Source organism: Cynocephalus volans, chromosome 1 (assembly GCF_027409185.1).
Source record: "Cynocephalus volans isolate mCynVol1 chromosome 1, mCynVol1.pri, whole genome shotgun sequence".
NCBI classification, from domain to species: Eukaryota; Metazoa; Chordata; class Mammalia; order Dermoptera; family Cynocephalidae; genus Cynocephalus; species Cynocephalus volans.
In genome coordinates, this window is record NC_084460.1 from 261832971 (window position 1) to 261854682 (window position 21712).

At 35.2% G+C, this 21712-nt stretch overlaps 1 protein-coding gene across 1 annotated transcript in view; it reads right to left on the reverse strand.

Moving 5' to 3' along the window:
- Positions 1-21712, reverse strand: part of DNAH7 (dynein axonemal heavy chain 7) — a 246362-nt gene that overhangs the window by 191569 nt on the left and 33081 nt on the right. The window contains exons 9-13 of the mRNA XM_063077559.1: positions 20218-20293; positions 18295-18420; positions 11151-11270; positions 3044-3227; positions 2230-2409 (exon numbers count right to left, since the gene is read on the reverse strand). Coding sequence (XP_062933629.1) covers positions 2230-2409; positions 3044-3227; positions 11151-11270; positions 18295-18420; positions 20218-20293 — 686 coding nt within the window. The remainder of the gene's footprint in view (positions 1-2229; positions 2410-3043; positions 3228-11150; positions 11271-18294; positions 18421-20217; positions 20294-21712) is intronic.

Sequence of the window (21712 nt, forward strand, 5' to 3'; positions counted from 1 at the left end):
AGAATAGAAAAGAATGCAATAGATGAATTGGAATTACAAAAAGGACAGAGTAAACAGTACTTTTCTTTTTCTTTTTTTTTTTTAAACACAGGGCCCAACCACTAAACAGTACGTTTCTTGAGAGACTTCTACGTATGGCAATACGAGGAATCAATATCCAGAAAACAACTATCTAGTTTAAAACATAAAAATATGCTGGAAAAATGCTAAATTTATATTTTATAATGCATAGCTAAGGAAGCAAAAAAAGACTAAGGGGCCAAAATGAGAGAAAGCATGAACTTGAGAAAGCACTGTATGCAAAAGTGAACAGCTGTCCTGGGGAGTCTGCAGGCCCCTGGTGGCATAAACTTTGCTTTAATGAGTCTCCAGCAAGGAGGGGGGTGTGGAGGCATGGCTGCCAGGTGACAAGGCCTCAAGCCTGAGCAAAGAAGGAAGTCATGATTGGCATTACCACATAAAGCCAAGAACACTGAAAGGTGACACAACCTCCAAATGAGGAGACAAAACTTCAGAATGCTGAAAGGTGACAGAACCTTTGAATGAGGAGACAGAAGTGAGGGAAATGTCCTGTTTTTGCCTTGTTTATCAGTGCAGAATAAAAAAGATGGTTGCCTTTAGAATTTGTAACCACAAGCCTGTTCTCATACAGATTTGCGTAAGTATTCACACTGCCAGTGTTGTCCACAAAATCTCAAGCAAGAATTTAGTTAAAAACGGACCTCAGGGCCGAGCCCGTGGCGCACTCGGGAGAGTGCGGCGCTGGGAGCGCGGCGATGCTCCCGCCGCGGGTTCGGATCCTATATGGGAATGGCCGGTGCACTCACTGGCTGAGTGCAGGTCACGAAAAAGAAAAAAGAAAAAAAAAAAAAAAAAAAAAAAAAAAAAAAACCGGACCTCAATCTGCAGGGGCCTCTGAAGCACCTGTCAAGAGAATAAGCAAATCCCAATCTTAAACCACAGCCTCGAAGACTTCCCTGCATAAAGTTCTTACATGTATAGGCTCATAATAGTAATGAAAAAATACACATAGAAATAAACTACCAGTAGCAGGAGGCAGCAAACAGCAGAATCAGATCAACAAACACCATAGATATTGGAAAAATTGGATACAGAATAAAAAAATACGTCATATGTATAAAGGAAAAGCTTAATGAGTACATGACTAAGTACAGAAGACCATCAGAAATGTCCAGGCCTATTTGAAAAAGAACCTAATGGAACTCCTGGAAAGTAAAAATAAAATAATAAAAAATTAGAAGCTCAACAAAGAGGATAATATCCTCAAAATGGATAATTTCACAACCGTAATGCTAAGTGAAATAAAGCAAGCCACAGACTACTTATGACTCCACTTATACAGACATGAAAAAACTAAACAAACATTGTTTAGAAATACACAGACATGTAGTAAGTCTATTTTTAAAATTACTAGTAATAACGACAAAATTCAGGATAGTGATTCTTTTGTGAGAAGGAGAGGAGTATGAACAGGAAGGAGCAACGGAGAGAGAGAGATTAAAGGTACTAGTAATATTTTATTCCTTAAAATGGACTGTAGCTACACAGGTGTTCACTATGATACTATCTATATCTTTACACACTGGTCTTCTGTATTCTTTTGCATGCGTGAAATATTTGTAAACTATTTTTAAAAAAGAAAAGAAAGAAGAAAGCTACTGATTGGACTTACAAATTAAGAAATTTTCAGACATGCTCATTTCATATATTAGTCTGCAATAACTGCGGTTGAAATGTCATAGATAAGATCTGTGCGTTGAAAGTACACAGACAGGAGCTCACTACTGATGGAAAAAGGTGTAAGAGGAGGGTAATCAGTTGGAGGACAGTTTTACAGAGCTGGAAAAGTGTAATGGAGGTCTGCAGCCTGAGATGAGAGCTACAGTGAACACATGGAGGTCTGCAGCCTGAGATGAGAGCTACAGTGAACACTCACCGACTGCTTCAAACCCAGCCACAACTTCAATTCCTTCCCCTCAGAACGTTTTCAGGTGAGTCCAATGGAAGACTAGACTAGGAAAGTAGGCACACACTTTAAGAGATGCTAATAGGAAAATGATTTTTTTAAACAAAACTTTCTTATAAGCCAATGTTACTAGGCCATTTATACCCTGCAAAGCAAAGGATATCTGTCTCCACCTTCCAGAAGTTACTTGAAGTACATATTATTATGCAAATGTAAGAAATCAGAGTGTCGTTGTTACTTACCCACTTGGAATACAATTTTGTCTCAACTCTTGGCACAAAACTGACAGCCTTAATCATGACATCATAAACATTTAGAAGGATATCTATATAGTCACTAAACTCAGGCTCAAACTTAATGGCATCATTATCAAGAACCAGCCTCATGATGAAACCTGGATGTTCGAAAGCTCTAACAGAATCCTGCAAAAAAGTTACATATATGAAAATATATATATATATAATTTACATATATAAACATATATGAATTGTGATAGACTAAGGAGTGTACTAGTCCCAATTAGAATACATGGGTACGCACATTTCCTTTTATGCCCTGGACAGTTAAGCCAGAAAGTAGTTCTACAGAAAAAAGCAAAAGTGATTCTGAGCTAGACTTGTTGGTATATAATATCTACAGGTCAGCTATAGTCTCAAGGTCCCAGAAAAAGGAGAATGTGCATAGTAGTGAGGTTCTAGAATCATGCAAGAAAGAGCCCAAGAGGAGACCATTCCAATTCCAAGGCCCTGCTCACACTGAAGAGCACCTCCTTCCAGAGACATAAAAGACTCCTTGTCGAAACTTTCCCCAGCTCTCATGACCCAAACTTTCCAATTATGAAACCTTTTATTTATTTTAGCTAATTCTCTCCTAATGTGATGATAATCTATATCCTAAATATGCAGGTTGACACTATTTTTTTTTAACAGGTAAGTGTGATAGGTCTAAAGATGTACTTTCTGCTCTCTCACTGGAAAATATATTCTATAATTTTCCTCTCTGAAAGAAGTGAAAATAAATTAGTAAATGCAATTGATATAACTGGGCTGCACTTACTGGAGGTTGTGCAATTAAGTCTGTGAAATCTTGCATGGAGACTAAAACGAGGTCCTGGAGCTGTAAAGTCATAAGTGTAGCAGCACAGTTGAAAAAAGATTCCAATTTGGCACTGCTGTCACCAGTTGGCAATTGCTTTTTTTTATTACCTTGGTAATAAATATTCTGCACTTCTGGAAACCACCTTGAAAGAACAAAAGACTTTTAAAAGTCAACACTTTCAGTGAATTACTCCTTTTACATTAAGCATTAACGGTAATTTCTGGACATCCAAAGGTCTTCATAGAGAGGTGTATTGCTAAGTGACATTATCCGCTCTCTGAAATGTAAGTGCTAGAATATTTCACTTCTCCTAGGAAAAGAAATTTTAAATCATAGCAACAGAAAATGACTCAAGGATGTGATGCTGTGAAAAGGACATTAATCTAACTCTTGGAACTATGATTTCTGCACTTTTCAAAAATATGAGGACAAACTTTATTGGGTATTAGGAGATACTTCTCTCCAGTCTTCTAAATGTTCTCCAGGGAATGTACTTGTTAGCTTAAAGCTAAAATGCGAATATCTGATTAAACCAAGGGAGGGCCTAGTTCAACTCTCCTGATATTTCATGCTATTATATCAATTTCACAATGACTTAAAAACAAGATACAAATCAACAAAATCATGTATTTTATTTTCCCATTTCCCTTAATGTGAAATCCCGAAAGAGGATCTGATCTAAAACAAAGTTTCAAACGTGTATATATCCTTGTAATAATAGGATAACAGTGAAATTTCATATATAGGTACATATATCATAATAACATTTCAGCTTACAAAACCATTGTCCGATTAAGAATTAAGGAATATTGGTATCTTCTTTCATAAGAGATCACAAAATTTATTAATAGAGGTTGAATATAATTTCAGGAGTAGCCTGAATGTTCCAAGAGAGAAAATCTAAGTTTTGAATATATTTATTCCTCCCTTTAACAAATATGTGTTGAGTGTCTACTATGTGCTAGTAATAGTGTCACAGGAAATATAGAAAGATACGACACCATCCCTTCTGTCTTATAATAATGAAGGCAATGTGTCAGCAGAAAAACATATTTGAAGTCAATGGATAGGGATATAATTTTGCATTTAAGTAATGGAGAAGGGTGTTATAGCAAAGATGGCAATTTCAACAAAGAATAGACAGAAATGAGAATGAGGAAGGCCCTGACAGGAGGATCTGAAGTGGAAATAGGATAATAAGAAAAATAAATAGGGTAGGTTGGGCTAATATATCTGATCTCTTCACTCTCTAAAATAGAGATAATAGAGAAAATAGATTAGAAAATAGGAAGAAATAAATGGGAGAAAATCCACAAGGACTTTCGCAAAACTTGGGAGCTAAAAAGAATAACTTGGGACAGACACTCTAAGATGAAGCCATGGCAGATACTTCAGCAGTGGGGCATCACCATTAAAGGAACAGGTAAAGAAGACAAGCAGCAAATAAAGGTAAAGAGCAGTGCTAAATTAAAAAAGGGTCTGAGGAGCATTCAGCAGGTCCAGGAAAGAGATGAAATAAGTTTGGGTCTGTAGGACTGGAAAAAAGGCAAATAAAATGCATTAAAAATTATTTATTCACTCGTCTCAAAAATATTTACATGACTCCCTATTATGTGCAAAACATTTAGTGTTCAAAAGATTTCTCATTCCTCAAAGAGTTTATAGACTAGTGGAGAAAAAAAAGCATATAAATAAATATAATAAAAGTAAGGAGTTATAAGAAATAAAGTGCTGGAGGCATCCAGAAGGAAGAGATCACTTTTGAAAAGGTAACAGTGAAGATTGCACAGAAGAAGGGTCATTTAGGCTGGGTACTGAAGGACAAAAGAGGGGCTTCTCCACTAATGAGCTACATCAAGTATTGTAAATAGCACAAACCATAATATTTTGCTGTTGGTGTGCAACAGGTCCTTATTTCATTTTTATCTTCTTAACCTCTGATTCAATAATTACAATGGGATATGCAAAGATGACAATGCTAAGAGTCACAGACTTTAAAAGGGAAGTAACTGAACAATTTTCAAATTTTCCTAGAATTCCCATCTCTCAGATAGAAACAAACAAGGGGTAACTAAGTAGTTTAAAAATCAGTAACTGGGGGGAAAGGAGGAACAAGGAGACTGCAGTCTTAATCCACAGGTAGATTGTTAACAGTGGTAAGATCTGATAACAGATTAGTCATAGAAGGTATATTCTGTTTTATTTAACATGACTATTTCTGCAGTCATGGCCCAAAGCAAAAGCATTTCAGAACTGAGGATGGCAAAGATATGTTAGATCCCTGTTGCAGAAGACCTTAAAGACAGGTTAAAAAATAAGGCCTTATTTTGTCAACAAATAGGAGGCACTGAACTGGGGAATATCTTAAGATTCATCTAGCAGTAGTTTGTAGGCTAGGCTTGAAAGGAGAAGATCACAGAGACAATGGAATATAGCAATTATTAAAATTTTCCAATAGTCTGCATGGGAGGTTAAGAGGGCTGCTAAGCGTACTAGTAGTGGGAATTAAAAGGAAGGAGTCCTCATGGAAAATGCTTCTGACAGAAGGTCAAATATAGTTGGTGGTCATAAAGATTGAAATCTTTCAGAATTAGAAATCAATAACAGAAGAACACTTGGAAATTCACATGTATATGGAAATTACACAACACACTCCTAAACAGCCAATGAGTCAAAGAAGAAATCACAAGGGAAATCAGAAAATAATTTAAGACAAATGAAAATGAAAACATCCCACACCAAAACTCAAGGAATGCACCAAAGTCAGTGATCAGAAGGAGATTTATAGCTGTAAACACCTACATTAAAAACAAGAAAGATCTCAGCCCAGTAACATAAAATTCTTCTAGAAACTAGAAAAAGAAGAATAAAATAAACTCAAAACAAAGAGAAGGGAGGAAATAAAGATTTGAATCAAAACAAAAAAATAGAGAATAGAAAAACAATACATAAAATTAACAAACTTAAAAACTGGTTCTTTGAAAAGATCGACAAAATTGACAAACTTATAGGTAGACTGACCAATAAAAAAAGAGAGAAGACTCAAACTGTTAAAATCAGGGTGAGAGAGGAGACATTAATAGTTACCTTACAGAATATGAAGAATTATAAGAGAATATAATGAACAATTTTATGCCAACAAATTTGATAACCTAGAAAAAAATGGACAAATTCTAGAAAGACAAAACCTACCAAATCTTACTCAAGAAGAAATAGAAAAAGTGGAAAAAAAAAATAGAAAATATAGATACACCTATAACAAGTAAAGAGATTGAGTTCATAATCAAAAAATCCCTCCCCCCTGAAAAAAAGGCTAGGCACAGCCTTCACTGGTAGTTCTACCAAGTATTCACAAAAGAATTAACATCAATTCTTTACAAACCAAAAAGAAGAGAAAGGAACACTTCCTAACTCATTCTATGAGGTCGGAATTATCCTAATACCAACAACAGATGGAAACATCACACAGAAAAGGAAACTATAGACCAATATTCTTTATGAATAGACACAAAAATCCTCAACAAAATATTAGCAAACCAAACCAAATCTAGCAGCACATAGAAAGGAATGCAAGGTTGGTTCAATATATGAAAACCAATGTAATATATCATAATAATACAATAAAGGGGTAAACCGCATGATCATCTCAATAGATACAAAAAAAGTATTTGAAAAAATCTAATACTATTTCATAATAAAAACACTCAAGAAACTAAGAGTAAGTTAGTTTCTTACACAAGTTAACTACACAACTAATTTAATGGTTAAAGACTGAAAATTTTCCCCCTAAAATCAGGAACAAAACAAGGGTGCTCACTCTTGCCACTTCTATGTAACATTGTACCAGAGGTTGTAACCCAGGCAATTAGGCAAGTAAAAGAAAAAAAAAAACATATCCAGATAAAAAGAAAGAAGTAAAACTATGTCTATTTGCAGATGACATAATCTTACATATGAAAAGCCATAAAGAATTCACACACACACACACACACACACACACACACACACACACACACACAAATCAAGTAAAGCTAGGAAACAAGTTGAGCAAAGTTGTGGGATTCAAGTTTAATATATAAAAACCAGTTGTGTTTCTATACACTAGCAATTAACAATCTGAAAATTAAATTCAGAAAACAATTCTATTTATGATAGTTTCAAAAGAATAAAATACTTAGGAAAAAAATAAACCAAAAAATGGAAGACTTGTATACTGAAAACTTCAAAACATTGTTGAAAGAAATTAAAGAACTAAATAAATGGAAAGACATTCCATGTTTATGGATTGGAAGACTTAATATTGTTAAGATGTATTAGTCTGTTTCTGTTGCTTAAAACACAATATCTGAAACTGGGTCATTTATAAAGAAATGAAATTTATTTCTTACAGTTTTGAGGCTGAAATCCCACAGTCCAGGGAAAACATCTGGTGAGAGCATTTTCCTTGGTGGTGACTCTCCTTAGCAATGCAAGGTGTCACATGGAAAGAATGGGCTGAGCCAAGAGAGAGCTAACCTGTTCACTTGCTTTCCCTATAAAACCATCAGAACCATGCCCATTACTCCATAAATAGTTCAATCCATTCCCAAGACCACAGTCCTCACAATGTATTCACCTCTGAAAGTCCCCACCTTTCAAATACCATAATTGGATTTCCCACTCTTTTAACACTGCTACAATGGAGATCAAGTTTCCAGTACGTGAACTTCCGGGGACACATTTGACCCATAGCAGATGGCAATACTCCTAAAATTGATCTGCAGATTCAATGCTTCCTTATCAACATCCCAATGGCCTTTTTAAAAAAAAAAAAAATGGACAAGTTGATACTAAAATGCATATGGAAATACAAGGGACCTAGAACAACCAAAACAATCTTCAAGAAGGACAAAACTGGAGGACTCACACTTCCTGATGTCAAAACTTACTACAAAGCTACAGTAAAGAAAGAAGTAAAACAGGTTGGTACTGGCATAAAGACAGACAAATAAATCAATGGAATATAATAAAGAGACCAGAAATAAATCCTCACATATAAGGTCAAATGATTTTCAATAAGGATGCCAAGACCACTCAATGAGGAAAGAATAGTCTTTTACACAAATGGTGCAGAGACTACTGGATATCCTCATGGAAAAGAATGAATTTGGACCCCTAACTCACATCATATAAAAAATTAAGTCAAAATGGAGTAATCCTAATGGTCATAAAGACCTAAATGTAAGAACTAAAACTATAGACCTCCTAGAAGAAAACATATGTAAACAGGTAAATCTTTGTGACTTTGGATTAGGCAATGGTTTCTTAGATATGGTATCAGGAGCACAAGCAACCAAAGATAAAATAGGTAAATCATACTACATCAAAATTAAAAATATTTTTGCTTCAAACAACACCATCAAGAAAGTGAAAAACAGACCACATAATGAGAGAAATATTTGCAAATCATATAACCGATGAGGGTCTAATACCCAGAATATATAAAGAACTCTTATAACTCAAGAATAAAATATAAGATAACCCAATACAAAATGAGCAAAGCATTTGAATAGACATTTATCCAAGGAAGATAAATAAATGGACAATAAACACATAAAAAGCCGGTCAACATCATTAGTTATTAGGGAAATGCAAATCAAAGCCACAGTGAGATGCCACTTCACACCCATCAGGATGGCTATAATCAGGAGGATGGATAGCAACAAATATTGGCAAGAATGTGTAGAAATTGGAATTCTCATACATTATTGATAGAAATGTAAAATCTTACAGTTCCTCAAAAAGTTAAATATAGAGTTAGCATATAACCTAGCAATTCACTCTTAGGTATATACCCAAGAGAACTGAACAACATATGTTCATACAGAAATGAATGTTCATAGCAGCATATTCAAAATAGCCAAAAAGTGGAAACAACCCAAATGTCTATCAGCTGGTGAATGAATAAACAAAGTGTGCTATTTCCACACAATGAAATATTATTTGGTCATGAAAAAGGAATGACGTATTGATACATGATATAACATGGATGGACCTTGAAAACAGTATGGTTCGTGTAAGAAGCCAAACATACATGGCCACATATTATATCATTCCACTTAGATGAAATGCCCAGAATAGGGAAATGCTTAGGGACACAAAGTATATTAGTGGTTACCAGGCACTTTGGGGAGGGAAAATGGGGAGTGACTGCTAACAGGTTCAGTTTCTTTCTGGGGTGGTGAAAATGTTATGGAATTAATGGTAAACAACCTTGTAAATATATTTTAAACCATTGAATTGTGCATGAATTGTGCACGTTACAGTGGTGAATTTAAGGCAAGTGCATTATATCACAATAAAAAAAGAATAGCAATACACAGGATATGGCTGGGAGCAAGGTGGAGGTGGTTAAGGATAAAGATGATGAGCAAAAGAGAACCCAAAAGTCACAAGGTTTTCAACTTAGCCTGGGAATTGGTCCAGAACAGGAAAAGTAGCAGGTTTGGAAGAGAGAGAATAAACATTGTAATGAACATGCTGAGAGATTCAGGCGTCGACATGACTTCCAACTGAAGACATTCAGTATAAAACTGGAACAAGGGCCTAGAGCTCAGAAAACAAATAAGATCTTGAAACTGTTGAGACAGATGAAATCATGAAATTGTCAAGAGAATATGAAGAAAAGAGACAACAAGAAAGAGCTGTGAGCCCTTATTCTTAAGGGATAGTAAGAATAAGTAGATCCAGAAAGAGAGAGAGTGCAGAAGGACCTGAGAAGTACAGGGGCACAGAAAAACAGGTTTCCAGAACGCTGGGTGATAAACCACAGCGACTGCTCAGTACAAGTGGATAGACGAGGACTCAGAAACGTCGTTTGGGTTTGGGGTAGATGTCGTGATCAATCGTGGCTAGTTGTTTCTCCACTGTGTGCTGATGTTCTGCCTTTCAACCTTGATAAACATTCTGGAATGTGTTTATCCCAGAATGGTCAGGGACTTCTTTCCTTAGAGTCAATCAGGAAATATCAAGAGATACAGCTCATCAATCCACACTTCTCAGAAAAAAATTGTTCAGTAGAAGTTTGTACTGTACTCTGTACTTTGACACCCATTTTACTAAAATTTACAGTGGTGATGTTTCCTGAAGCATAACCCCGAAGTTATAGATCAAGATAACTTATTTGTATTCCGTCTTTAAGAGGTCATTTTCCCCTCTAATTAATTATAGGGTTTCACTCTTCACGTCTCCTCTACTTTTATGTTAACTAAATACTAACATAAAATGAAAGGCTACAGTTCTTTCAAGTAATATCAGAAAAAGAATTTGATTCTAACACATTGGGAAAGAAAAAAACAAAGGAAAGATTCCATGTTAAGTTATCAAGGTATATTTCTAAGTAATTTTTGGAAATCATGAAGCTATGTCAGAAGTTTCATGTCCTCTGTTATCTTAAATTTGATCTTACTTTAACATCCTATTTATAATAACTTAGTGACCCATGATAGAGGCAATTTTCCTATACTGTTTCAGAGCACATTGTCTGGCACCCACATCATTAATTGTCATATATGGCTATTCCATTCTGAAGGGCCAATCCAAGGAGATGTCTAGTTATCACTTGATAAGTCTAACCTACAGTGAGATCGTAAACTCATTTAAACAACACACTTCCCCTAGCTAATCATTCTTTAAACTCTTCTTTATCCTCCACATAAAAACAGAATGAAAGAGGCACAGTGCCTTGCATGTAAACAGTAGATGTCAAATAAATATCTGGTGAATGATTAGTTGACGATCATTCCTCCATAATATCCAATGCATGCTCAGAGCAGAAATGGAAACCAGAATTTAGAAAAAAGTAACCATTCATTATGATCATTTTAGCTTCTGCACAATCTATGCTGTGTAAAACATCTGGATAAACATTACAGATAAAGGCAATTACAGACATTATATTTAACTCTTGTACAGAAATGATTAAAAACTTGTTCAAAAGGGATTTTCTAAAAGCAGTTAAAATGCAGTACCCCACCAATCACATTTTTAAACTTATGTTTTCCTACATGAAATTTCAAAACTTTACACTTTAAGGAGAGTCTCTTTGGCAGTTTCCATGTGTCTCATGATAATGGTCTGAAAATTTGACAGCTCTAACGCATCCAGGCGATTGTGAAATTCTTCTACATCAATTAAACGTAATTTTCTGCAAGAAATAAAAATGAACAGTAACTTAAGAATGAGGTTTTCTGGCATTTAATATTTTTGCTAATTGGTTTCTTCTCAATAATATCATTTTCCTAAGTTTTATCATAAAAATTTTGTTCCATAAAATTAAATATTCAAGAACATGAGATATTCTAATTTTAAAAATAATTTATATAATTAAATTCAGTAGGAGGACAGATGATATTACATAGCTTCACTGTGAAATAGAAGATTGCAATGACTGGGATTTGATGGATAGTGAGACTGGCTTTTGCTTTCAAACTGGAACAATTAAAACAGGGAAAGAGGTAGGGCTCAATGCTTATGGGATCCACTGCTCCTAAAAAAAACCCCTGCACCCTCTTTGAATGAAACACAGCCCTGTGTATTAGGGAGCCAAGGGGTGGGGCCAGTGATCGTTGAACCTGTCTGATTTTTTAAAAAACACAGGGTTTACTTGCGTCAATAGCTTTCAATATAACCGTTTTTCTTTACTACAATGCCATGGATCTTTGTTATATACATGGTTTACTCATTTAAGAATTTCCTCTGGCAGATTAACTAAAATGAAAGAACAATGTTAGCTGTTAGTATTATTGTGTTATCAAAAACATCACAGTTAATTTGAACTTCAAGACCAACGTAAAATACTAGTTAGTAAACAAAACACATTTCAAATCTATTTATTTATTTCTTTCACTAGCTAAAATTCATCTCTTAAGGTATAAGGCTTTAGTATATGACATCAGTAGTAACTGGGCACTAAAGTAGGTACAACCATTGTTGGGAATCTTTCATGCGTTATTCTGGACAACTGAGCAGTGTAAAAAAGTAATGTTTTAAATAAAATACTTCTAGTAACCTGATCTCTTTTTATGCTTTTTGATGAATGTTTTCAACATTACTTTATATTTTAAAACTTTAGCTGCAAATCAGGATGCAGATACATGCGGTATGCAACAGCACTGAAGAGGTGGTTGCTACAGCAGGAGCCTTGGACTCACTTTGTCATAGAGCCACCAGATCACTAAGGAACTCATTTTCCTTAGTTCCTTAGTGTTTGATTTGACACAGAATTCTAGGCTTTGTGATGTTGGGAGATTGAGAGGTTTTACGCTACACGACTTTCTATGAAAATCTAGCATGAAATCTCTGGTAATAACATTTCCCATTTGGTCAATAGGCTGAATTGTCAAGAAGATGGGAAAAAATACTACCAGACAGTGTTCCTACTTTCTCAAGATAGTTCCTACACTAATCTAGCAATGGAGCAATAGTTTAAGCCATCGGTTTAAAGCAATAGAAAGAGTCAGGAAAAATAATATTACTCACTATGCATTAGCTTGAACTTGGTTAGCAGAAGGAAAATGTAAGTCTCTTTAAAAGTTCTGTGATGGTGACTCTTCTAATGACCAAAATCACTTCTTTATTTCAATTTTCTATTAGTAGAACCAAATAGCTCCAAATCACACAGACTGTGAACCTCAGGATTTTCTCTGAAATTTTCCTATCCCTTATCTGCCTCATCCAATCAGAAACAAATTTCTGTCAACTCATGTCGGTCCCTTATCCCTACTGCCCTCACACCTGCCACTTGATGCTCATCACAGGCTGAAACCCACCTCGGCCCTTGGCTCCATCACTGATTTCAAGCAGTAGGGATTTAAACTGACCCGGCCTAATACTCCGAACTTGGTATCAAGTTCAGTCTCTGACTTTGTTCTCTGGTTCTCAAAACTAATCTTCTCACTTCTTACCAGGTCCAGGTTGCCCCCCACTCCACCCCCACCCCAATCCCACTCCAAGTGCCTACATTTTGTGCTCATCCCATGAATTTTTCCTTCTTAGAAACATGTTTTGCTTTTCCCAGTCCCCCTGCCTTGTTATTTTCAAAGTACCACGCTATAGGCAGTGTTCTGCACCTGCTTTTTTCACATCCTGGAGACCTTTCTATATTAACACACTAAGATTTTTCTCACTAGTATTTTATATCTGTGTAACATTTCAATGTGTGAAGGTATTATAACTTATTCAACCAGTCCACTATCAGTGGATACTTGGTTGTTTCCAGTCATTTATAATCAAATGTCACAATAAAGAACCTTCTACCTATATTATTTCCTACATTTTCAGGTGTATCTATAGGCTACTTTCCCAAAAGTGAGATTGCTGGATTCAAATATAATTTGTAATTTTGAATTTGTAGTTTTCATAGATGTGTCTGGGTTCCCCTAGGAAGGGGGCTCTTTTCTTCAAGTCTCATCAACAAAGTGTGATGTAAAATTTTGGAATTTTGCCAAATTTGAGGTAGAAATGGTTTCTCAGTGTAGTTTTTATTTCAATCTCTTTGCATTTCTCATATTATAAGTTAGGTTAAGCATCTTTTTAGTATGTTTAATAGTGACTTAATATGTATCCAAGTGCTATATGGTAAAAGAATCCATAGTGTTATGATCTAACAATATTTTCCTGGGCTCATCTGGGCCAAATTATGAATTTAAGAAATCTATTTTATCTTTTAATATGAGCTTAACTTTCTTTTACATTCAACTACTATAATTTATATTGTATTATAATTTCTACATTCTGTTGTGATATTATACATACACTATTTTTCAAGCAAAAATACGTATGTGCTGTGTAGGTTGTGACTGCATTATAAATGCTATCTCTGATATTAAGTGGTTTCTGTTAAGTGTTAAATTTGTACATTTCCATCTAGAGAGCACCCCACCAGGTTTCCACACTCATGCATTTTAGAGTTATGCAGATGATTTTTTACTTTAACATCCCCCAATCCATAGAGATGTCCTATATTTTCAAAGTCTGCTGAGATTCAGGGCAAATGACTGTCACCGAGAGTAAGGATGACCTGTGTATTCAATGTTGCTACTACTCCAAAGGACAGCACTTGCAAGTGCCCACCGCATTCTTAATACTCGCATAGAGAATAAGGACGACCTATGCCTTCAAAGGCAACATAGGACTTGGTGGGGTTCTCTTTCCACCCATAGACTGCAGAGCTTCTTTCCCACTCGTCCTTATCCTGGATGCCTTGAGCATTTTTTGCTTCAGTTGCAACTACTACCACCACCGCCACCACAACCATGGAGCTTAATTTGGGACACATCCACTATTTACTGTGTTCTTATTTCAGCTTTGTTGCTTTTTCTTCCTCTTTCTCCTTTCATTTTCCTGTCTCTTGTCTCCTGACAGTGTCCAACAGCCCAAGTTTAGCCCTTTACGGACAATACTAGGCAATGGAGCCCTATCCCTCAGCGTCCAGCTCAGTGTATTCTGGGAATTCCATCTGTGAATGGATATAAAGGAAAACAACTTGTGCTGTTTTGAAAATGAAATGTACTAATGTAAATAAACATCCTTTGTGAAATAATATACTATACTGTATAACTTCATGACTGCATGCAAAATTAGATCATAGGCCTTTTCAGGAAAAGGATATTTGAGCCCCAATATCCAAAAGAAATGAGAAAAACAGGGCAAGGAGATGACCTCTTCCTATTCTCTGTATGCCAAATTAGGCAAAGAAACCCACACTGTACAATGGAAAGCTGGAAGAATACACTTCCTAGCAGTATGTGGTCTGACAGCCAAAAGCCAGTTTTAAGGGTCCTAGCCCACTCTCTGGCATCACCAAAGGCCCCTGGAGTATGAAGGAAGGGCTGGTTAGGCTTTGGAAACCCAGCATAGTCTGATTACATTCTACAGGCCTTTGTTCATTCAGTCATGTAAATTGGTCCTGGAAATCCAGAGAGTTCCACGGCGTACAAGGGGACAATACACTAGAATAATTAACGCATATGGAAAAGTCAGAACTTCCTGAAAAGGTACTGGAATGAAACAGCCTGCCCAAGCTTTCTCCCAAAAGGGAGTCATTCAAAATTTATAAAGAAATCCTGTCCTAAAGAGGACGTGATAGGGAATTCTGTGAACAGAGAATCTGTACAAAGAAAATTACAAACTCTTATTGACAAACATACATAAAATTGAATATTGAAATATATAAGGGATCTGAGCAAAATGACTTAACTATGTCTATTTTCCAAAATTTATATGAAAATTTAATACAGTTCAATCAAGATACTGACAATTTTTTCTTTCTTTCTGCCTTTCCATCTTTCTGTCTTTTGAATTGTATAAAGTATAATAAGGAAAAGTAAATGTTAAAAAACAGCCAAGAAGAGTATAAAAAATAGTGAGCGGGGATTTCTTTTACCAGATATAAGAACATACCATAAAGTCACTTGAATCAAATTAATACAGTATTTGTGCAGAGATTTAAAATTAGAAGAACAAAACAGAGAGTCCAGAAAGAGATTCTATAGATTACTATAGATTCTGTAAATTACTGTAAATTAGAGTTTAATCTATTACAAAGTTAATAGTTCAATTAAGGGGGAAAAGGTAGATTGTTTAATAAACGGTGCTGGCACAATTGGCTATCTGGAAGAAAACCAAAGTGAACCCCATCTTACGTCATAGGTAGGAATAATCTCCAGGTGGTCAAAAAACTAAAATGTTAAAAAAATATATACATAAAAATTTTACAAGTAGCCAGGGAGGTCTCACATACAATTTACTGAATAGGGAGATCTTCTTAACCAAGACTAGTCATTCAGAAGGTAGAAAAGAGAGATGTATTTGACAATACAAAAAATTTAAAATGTCTGCATGATGAGGGAGACTATAAACTCAGTCAATGGACAAATAATAAAACTGAGTTTTAGTGATTGTTTGATTTGTTTGTTTCAGGTAACAGGCACAGAACTAAAACCTCTATTATATTTAGAGGTCATACAACTGACAAGAAAAGGCAAAAAACCCAGCAGAAAAATGAGCAAAAGATATAAATAGAGAATTCACAATCAAACAAATCCAAATAACCAACAAACATATAAAAAGATGTTCAAATTCCCTAGGAGTCCAACAAACCCAAACAAAAGTAATGATGATATAACGTTTCTTATTGATTGGACAAATGCCATAACACACACAGCTAGAGTTCTGGGGGAAGACATTGTCATTCACTGTTGGTGGAAGTATAAAGTATCAAACATTTCTGGAAAGAAATCTAACATCAGCTAAAATGCAAAACACAAATATGCTTTGATCCAGCAATTCCACTTTTGGGAATCTATTGCATAGAAATAAAAGTACCTGTAAATAACAATATATGTACAAGGTTATTTCCTGACACATTCATTATTCATAGTAGCAAAAAACTGAAAGCAAAATGAATGTCCTTAATGAAGGTATAGCTGAAAAAATGGTGGTTCAGCCACACCATGAAAAATTATATACCTATTAAAAAGTATAAATTATAGCTATATCAGTTCAGTCACAGGGATTTTTGCAAAATATTCTTGAGAGAAGTAAAATACAGTAGTAATGCATGGTCATTTTTATACAACAAAGACCAAAAAATATCATATGTGTGTTTATATTATGCTACATACATGTGTACGTGTGTAGATGTACACATGTATGTGGTTATGTGAGCACAAAGAAAAATATGGGAAGATACCTACTCAATTATTATGTGTCATTTGGCTGGGTTGGTGGAAAGAAGGGCAAGTATGAGGAAAAGAAAGACAGGTGGAAGTCAAGTAGATGAAAAAAAAGACTACACTTTTTTCACACTTTTTTTGTATAATCACATTTTTCACTTTTTTTGTATAATCACATTTATGTATTTATATAAAATTACATATGTATCTGTATAAAGAAATTAAATTAAAATTTGTTAAACAAAGGAAGGGAACGAGAGATGGAGTAAGGGAAGAAAGAGGCCTTAGATACCACAAACTTACCAAACGATCATTTCACCTGTGGGGAAATTGAGGCCCAGGGAGAATAAGAGGGACTAGAGAGCCTACAATCAGAGGGTGGCAGAGCTGGGGCAAGCCGGGTGACTTCGCTTCTGCAACAAGACCAGGAGCAGGAGCAGGGTTAGATGCTGGGCATGCTATGGAGTCCAATGTTGGAAGGAGTTCAGAGAAGTTGGTTGGTAAGAGTCCCCTAGTGTAAGTCCAGGGGGTTTCTGAGGTCAGAGACGACAGATAGCACTTTGCAAGGTCCTAAAATCAGTGGCCTTCCCCTTGGGTCTGCGGGAGGCAGAACAGTGTGCTCATGTACTGTGTCCTAATGCAGTCAATGCAAGACTCATAACAAAACAAGGGGACCCAGAGAGCGGGTCACGTGTAAGCCAAGGCTGCAGTTGGGGTGGATGAGTAAAGGCTCACTGGACCTCCTTCTGTCCCTGAGCTTTAAAAACCAGGATGCCATCTCCTCTATCACAAGGGCACAGGCAGATCAAGGTTTCGAGAGACCTGAAGGTAGAACTTCTTTAAGAAACATTATATAAATCTGTATTACTTTTTGCAAATTTTATAAAAACGTACATCCACCTGAGCATATTGCTAAGGCACCTCCCAGGGCCTTGGAAGGGGCTGTGCAAGGAGGGGACATGAAGCTGAAGCTTCAGTGCAGCAGGGCAAACCCTCCTAGGCCCCAGGGCCACGCTCTTTGCTCCAGCAGTGGCCACAGCCTTCACGCCCAGCTCTGCCAAGGGCTTCCCACGCATGCCTCTGAGGCTGGGCCAGGGTCCCCAACAGCCTTCCCAGAACTTTACTTCATGTTACTCATCTGGACAATATTTCCTAGGTTTCTAAACTGTTTAGAAGATTGGAGCAGCTAATGTTCTGTGCAGTTTAAAACAAAATATGACAATTCAGCCCCTTAACTGTGATTACCCTTAAAGTAGGTATGGTAATTGGAGGGCGGAGAGGGAAAGAGAGAGTTGGGTTAGTGATAAAAGGCAATGTTCACTTTTTACTCAATATTCTTCTATATTGTTTATTTTAAACCATGTTTGAATACTTACATTAAATTTGTAATTAATGTTTTACTTTGCAGTTAAAATAGTAAAAGAAATAATTAAGGTGTGATAAAATAACTTTCACCCCTCTTTTAAAACCTTCAGTAAGGTCAGAAATACTCACTTAAAATTACTGTGCCACAAATCCAGCACGGCCAGCATTGTAGGGTTTATTGCGTTCAAGTGATCCCTAATATGACTGCTTGCAGCTAAAAAAGATTTCCTCCAAGGTTTAGGTAGAATTTCCATCCTGAAAACAAAGAGAAAATATTCAGTTATCTTTTATAAAGTCAAAAGAAAGTATTTTACAGTAAATTTACTTTTTGAATAATAATGGTTTAATTTTAATAAAAATATGATGTATCCTTCATGGTAATAACAAAACATGCAATTATGTTTTAAAATATATAAAGGTCATACTCTTTGTGGTTTAGGATAATTTCAATATAATATTTTTTAATTAGTTTTTTATTGAAAGTATTTATGGAGTACAGTGTTACATTTAAATATATGTATACAATGTATGATGATCTAATCAGGGTAATTAGCATATTTGGCATTGCAAAATTTAATCATTTCTTTGTGATGTGAACATTTGATCTCCTCTCTTCATTATAATAATTAATTATTATGAAATTACATTTGAATCTTTAACACATAAGATAATTCATTTTTGTCTCTAAATACTGGATCCTATGGAGTCCACAAATAAATTACAGTGATCAAATAGAAATAGACAGCTATCTTTCTTATACATCTTCAAAGATTCTCTATTAATTTCAGGACACACAACATTTAAACTTTTATTGTATGAGAAATTAATGAAAACTTGGTTAACAGACACGACAAATGATTACTAGTTGTAATGATGAATATGCTAACTGTCCTGACGACCGTCACATGTTGACACAACTATTGATAGTCAACTTTGTACCCCACTAATATGTATAATCAATTACCCTTCAATAAAAAATTTTAAATAAATAAATAGAATATTTTAATGATATAGTCCAGCCTGCCTATAGAAATCCCCTTTAACTTTATCCTCTGTTAATGTGTAAAGGTCATTTACAAATCACAAACATTCTCTAAGATTCTTATTTGAAAGACATTTATTCTGTAACTCCTATGACTTAAATAGTCACCTTTTTTACATTGAAGATGTGCCAGAGTATATTTAAACATTTACATTTTATGTGTCTATAATTTTTTATTCTCACAGATGTTAAACACTAAGTCTTGTTTTATTTCATAGTGAGTTTGGTTCAATTCTTCAAGTGTGGCTATACCATCCTTACAATTAGAAAGGATGATTTATGTCTTTTCCCAGGGGAAAAGCTATTTTCCATAGAATATATACGGAAATGGCTACATGACGTTCCTCCCCGCCACCAGATGGAAAAAAATAATTGGGGGCACTTTTAAATAACGAAAAAGAAACAAAGTAAAACTGAATTGGTTACTAAATTATATAAAGATAAGTTCCATTCTTCATACTGTTTAAAATATTTATTTTGAAATGTTAAATTTTTTAGGGAAAAAATATAGCAAGTAGATTTTCCATTATATGTTCTTTATTTTAATCCATGTAATAAACTGAAATACATTCTATATATACATATTTTCTGCAATGTTTCCAGTGTGTTTTTGTGCAAATTGCCATCAAGTTTTTATGCCATCAAGTTTTTATCCCCCTACTGTATCTGAAACCTGTGTTGTTCCTGTGAAGATGCAAAGACCTATATCTAGTTCTTTCCAACAGGGTGTCCCATTTGTCTACCCATCTATCCAATTATCCAATGTGTTAGGGTTTAAATATCCAATGTGTTAGGGTTTAAATTACATATACTATTTAATATATAATCTTTATAAGTAAAGATCACAAGAACATCAGCTGTGTATATGAAATATATAAACATACCACATACATATGTCTATATATAAATTATAAACATACATATGAGAAAATATAACTGGTGTACAAACATACAAACACATACAGAAATGGTCACATAATCAATATTCTTAGAAAAACCTGGTCACTTACTCAGCACGGTGTGGTAGAAGTTCATCTGGTTTTTTATCATCTTCTTTTTCTCTAGGATCCTTTAAAACAAAATCAACTAAAAGAAAATTTTAACGTTCTGATAAATAACCTTATATTAATTATAATATCTAAGCGATTGCAAAACTATTCTATTAAAATTAATCATTTAAGTTATGTCAAAGTTTTAAAATAGTCAGCAATTTGTGCATTTATGAATAGAAGAAAATTTCTTAAAATTATGAGAAAAATGTATCATGTCTGTGTTTTTGAGAGTATATGTTCCCCTTTTTAACAATGTGTTCCTGTTCTTTCATTTGAAAATGGTAATTGTTTTTAATACTACATTTTCCTTTATAGTTATTCTACCAAAAGCATTCTTATTGAATTGAAGGTCAACCATACAGATTAATAGTTGTTTTCCTTCAATAAGGAAAGGCACATATTGCCTCACTGTTCTCTTTAAATTGCATAAGAGCAAAAGCCAATCTTTTTATAAAATCAGTAAAGTAGGCTACTTCTGTTTCTGTCTTTGGTGGTCTTTAATTCACAATTAATTCTAATTCTCCTGCCTGTCTTTCAAGATGCTCTTTCTAACATGCAAATATCACCCCCATACTTAAAATCCTTCAGAGACTCTCCTTTACCTTTGAATACTTTAAAAAGGCATATAAGGCCCTTCAGATTCTGTCCCATTGCCAAAATGAGCCCTATGCTTTGGCCACCAGAACCGCTTGCAAGCCTGGAAGAGCCTTTCATGCATGTCTGCCATCATTCACATCATTGCTTAGGCCAAGCATGTTCCCTGGTCCACGGTTCCCCATCCTTCAAGACTCAATTCGGGTGCCTCCAGAGTCCTTCCTAACAAGTCAGGGATAGGTCCTCTATTTCCCTCCTCACTACACTTAATACTTTACTTTCTAATTTAGTGATTTGTCCATCTCCCTCATTGCTATGAGCTCTGTGGGGGTAGGGATTTGGCTCTTTATTTTTATATCACCAGGATACACAGTAAGAGTCTTAAATGCAATGAATGCTTTCCTCCCTGAAGGGTCCCCAGATCACTAGATCACTCCAAAGCATTATGATTTCTCCAGTTCTGCACACAGCATTCATCATACCAAGTTTACTGTCACAACCAATTGGAGAACCTATTTTGAAAGTACCAATGTCAAAGTCCTGCCTCCAGGGATTTTAATTCAGGTGGGGCCAGAAAACAGTATTTTAAAAATAATTTTCATATCAGTCTGCCTTAGGATCTATTGGTCTATACCATGGATCAACAAACTTTTTATGTAAAGGGTCAGATGGGGAATATTTTTGGCTTTGTAGGCCACAAGATCTCTGTTACAACTACTCAGCTTTGCTCTTTGTAGCTCAAAAGCAGCCATAGACAATATGCAGATGAATGAGTGTTGCTGTGTTCTAATAAAACTTTATTTACAAAAACAGGCAGTGGCCAGATATGGCCTGTGAGGTATAAATTGCCAACCTCTGG